This window comes from Haliaeetus leucocephalus, unplaced genomic scaffold (assembly GCF_000737465.1).
Source record: "Haliaeetus leucocephalus isolate CR32 unplaced genomic scaffold, Haliaeetus_leucocephalus-4.0 Scaffold577, whole genome shotgun sequence".
Lineage (NCBI taxonomy): Eukaryota > Metazoa > Chordata > Aves > Accipitriformes > Accipitridae > Haliaeetus > Haliaeetus leucocephalus.
In genome coordinates this window covers 3,293,717-3,297,495 of record NW_010973013.1, presented here as the reverse complement: position 1 = coordinate 3,297,495, position 3,779 = coordinate 3,293,717, and the positions used below count along the sequence as shown (strand labels likewise).

General features: G+C 47.0%; 1 protein-coding gene across 1 annotated transcript in view; it reads left to right on the top strand.

The window, feature by feature from the left end:
* The first annotated feature begins 6 nt into the window (after positions 1 to 6).
* The window catches only part of WDR43 (WD repeat domain 43), a 26,788-nt gene continuing 23,015 nt past the window's right edge, over positions 7 to 3,779 (top strand). The window contains exon 1 of the mRNA XM_010577759.1: positions 7 to 283. Within this exon, the coding sequence (XP_010576061.1) occupies positions 53 to 283 (231 nt within the window). The 5' untranslated portion in view covers positions 7 to 52. The remainder of the gene's footprint in view (positions 284 to 3,779) is intronic.

Here is a 3,779-nt window from a genome sequence, read left to right as displayed (position 1 = left end):
CACGCGGCCCGTGCATGCGCCGGGCGCGAGAGGGCCGGGCGAGAGAAGCGCCATGGCGGCGGCAGCGTGCGGCGGGGAGGCGGCGGCAGCGACGCGGGCCCTTTGCGCTTTCTCCCCCCGCGACCGTCGTTTCTTCGCCATCTCCGGCTCGGATGGGCGCCTGCGGGTGTGGGAGACGGCGAGCAGCCGCTTGCAGCACGAGTACGTGCCCTCCGCCCACCTCAGCGCTGCCTGTACTTGCCTGGCCTGGGCCCCGCCGGGGGGACGCCCGCCCCCCAGCAAGGTACGGGCGGTGTGTGAGGGAAGGGGGGGCGCGGGACGACAGCGGAGGGAGAAGGAAGGGGTGGGATGGGGACGGCGGTACCCCCAGCAGCCTCGACGCGTGGCCGCGGCCTCGCACGGCTTCACCCCGCCCTCCCGGCGCCATGTGGCGGGGGGTCGGCGTGGCCGGGCAGGCCGGGCGGCAGAGACCCGGCGTCCCGGTGCAGGGGGAAGGGGATGAGGGTCCCGTGGGGAGGGAGCGGCGTGTCCGCCACGCGTGACGTGCCCCCACCCCGGGGTGGGAATCCGCTCCCCTCGGAGGAGCATCGCAGGATTGCTCTTCGCAAGGCAAGTTTCACGTGTCGGTGGGGGAAGCGGCGTTGGAGGCTTTATTTTTTTTTTTTTCCCTTAAACGAAAAGAAGGGGCTATCAACAGAAGCGCTGACTGTGTAAAATCATTTGTCTTTCGTATAACCTGCACGGAAGAAGCCTCCCTTGAAGGAGCAAGGTATGTCACTTCATGGCACGTTCTCACCTTAATCGAAAAGGTGATGCTGCAGAGCAGGTCGGCTGCTGTGCGTCTGTTTAGCTCACGTACAGTTCACGTTCTAGTAAAGGCAGTATCTCTCCACGCTTCCTTACCCTTGGAAGTCTTTCCATGCAAGCTGCTACGCTGTCTGTGACGCATCTTCCTGAGCTCAGGAATCCTGCGAGAAGGTATTCAGTATCTTTATTCAGAGTATGCAACAGAGGGCTCAGATGTTCTCCGCCTTGAATTTGTTTTATTTAACTTCACCTCCGGTGAACACTCGACCTGAAAATATCTGGAGTATATACAGTAAGGTACCTTTTCATCCTCTTTATGTCGAAGTAATCCTATTTTCCTTAGCTAGAACATACCATTTCCTGAGGAAAAAAATGTATCGCTTGGATAAAGTATGTGAAATCCACCCTCTATCGTAAGAAGTAGGGAGGGCTGTTTAAAATGCGTTTTGGTATATCAACAATTTAGTGTATTTGAAATACTGTAAGAGGTATTTCAAAACGCTTAACACAGATTACCAATCCAAAGGCAGATGATACTGTCTCATTTTTCTCAGTTGAGCAGCTTAGTCCCTGAACTTTGAAAACTCCCAGAACATTTGAAGAATGTGGCAGAAAGAGTTAGTTTTGGATCAGCCTTAACTTGTTCATTTGTCATGTAACTCTGAAGAAAAAAGGATACATGCGTTGATTGCAGGGCTGTGTAGGTGGTTCTTCACTCTTAAATAAACTGAAACTGGCATGTGAAAATGAGGTTAATCTATCCTGTGTGAAGTAAAACTTAAGCTAACATAGTGCACTGCTGTGGTGCCAGAAGTCAAGCACAGGAGGTTTCTGAGTGGCTTTTAAAAACTAACTCTTTTCTAGAGACCCATCCCTAAATCCCACAGATGCTCCAGTTTAATCTGGTTTAGGGTTGTATGTAAAATGGGCTTAATCAAACAGCATTTGGCTACCTCTCAGTGCTTTCTAATTATTCCAGTAGTTTGAATGCTGTCCACTGCTTGAAAGTTGGTACATTTTCAAGTGGAGCTGGAAAACATACCATTTCTTGCAGTAATTATGCCATAAACGTTTATAATTCATTGGTCTGTCCTTAGACGGAACCAAAGAACTGAAGTTGTGATGGTTCTGCCAAATATATTTTATTGAATATGGTTTTTCTGACATTATTTAGTCTTTTTTTTTTGTCTTCTTTTTCTGTTCCTGGAGAGTTGACATCTCTCTAGGTAGTACTCGTATCTGGTGTTCAGGAGTAAAACTGTGCCAGTAGATACCAGTAAATGGTGTTTGGCCAAGTTACACCTAAACTAAGTATGTTTTGGACTGCTGCCATGTTAATGAGGGCCACGAGTTACAGGGGAATATTAGAAATCAAGTTTTGAACTGCAGTCCCTGGAATTGCTGATGCAGTGGTGGCTTATTGGGATGTTCCCTGCACATGTGCTTTCGTAGTGTCAGTGCTTCCTGCTTGCGGCATTCACCATCTCCTGCTCCATGAAGTGGTGCCTTGTGCAAGAGTAAGTGGACCACCAACTTTCAAAATACCTTCTTCCACTTTCTTCCTAAAAAGCTGCAGCTGCCCTGTCATCTTCAAGTCATGAGACTCTAGGCTTCCCCCCATTTCAGTGTTTTAAGTGCTTTACTTCACATGTGAGCAGCAGAGATTGGATTTCTGTTTTTAAAAAAAAAAAAAGTTTCAGTGGCTGGCCTACTCAAGTAAGAACATTATGGAAAAATATGTGCACAGTCTCTTTTCAAATAACTTCTTTTAATTATCTCTACAAATTAAAAAACCTGTACTTTTTCAGGCAAAGTTGAAGGATTTCTAAATAAGCTTGAGTTTCCATAAATCGGGGGGGGGGGGGGGGGGGGAAAAAGAAAACTGATACTTGATATACTTCAGCTCCCCTGTCCTGTCCTGTCCTATCCTATCCATGAAAACAGATTCCTCTTATATTTAAAACTCTGATCCACAAGGGAATCCCACATGGATCTCTACTGCAGTTGGCAGTCTGTCTATGTATTAATCTAATGCAGGGTAAGGAAGTTTGATTGCTTTTTGGTTTTTGTTTGTTTTAATTTTTTAACTTTTTTTTTTTTTAGTTCTCAGAGTGTTTTTTCAAATTGTCTCCAACATAATAGGTGTCTGAATTTTCCACTGGCATTTCTTTAATGCAGAAATTTCTGACAAAATGCCCCACTAATAATGCTGATAAAGAGTGGTCAGTAAAGAAATACATGTGAATAAATAATTGGAAAAACCTTCACTGCTTCTAGCTTTCTTCTTGATACTGGAAATAACTGTGGACTTTAGTGGAAATTTTGTTGTGCCTTTGGGTTGTTCCAAGGGAAATTGGCCGTAACAAACTGAAATGGAGGCTGAACAAATTTTGGGTAAAAGATTTATGCAAAGGAAGAGAATTCTTAATTGTGGTTTTGCTTTGCGGTGGGTGTATGTGGGGTAATTAGTAAAACTACATAAAGAGATCGAAAAGTACCAGTGTGGTGGGTTGACCCTGGCTGGGTGCCAGGTGCCCACCAAAGCTGCTCTATCACTTTCCCTCCTCAGCTGGACAGGGGGGAGAAAATAAAAAAGGCTCATGGGTCAAGATGAGGACAGTTTAATAAAGTGAAAGCAAAGGTCGCACGTGAAAGCAAAGAAAAACAAATTATGTTATTCTCTACTTCCCATCAGCAGGTGATGTCTAGCCACTTCCTGGGAAGCAGGTCTTCAGTACACATAGTGGTTGCTCCGGAAGACAAAAATGCCCCCCTTCCATCTCCCTTTACTTAGCTTTTATATCTGAGCTGACGTCATATGGTATGGAATATCTGTTTGGTTAGTTTAGGTCAGCTGTCCTGGTTAGGTCCCCCCCCAAGATCTTGCCCTGCCCCAGCCTGCCATTGGCAAGGGGGGGGGGGGGGGGGGGGGGAGAAAGGTGGGGGCAACACAGGCGTGGGGGGTGCCCGGG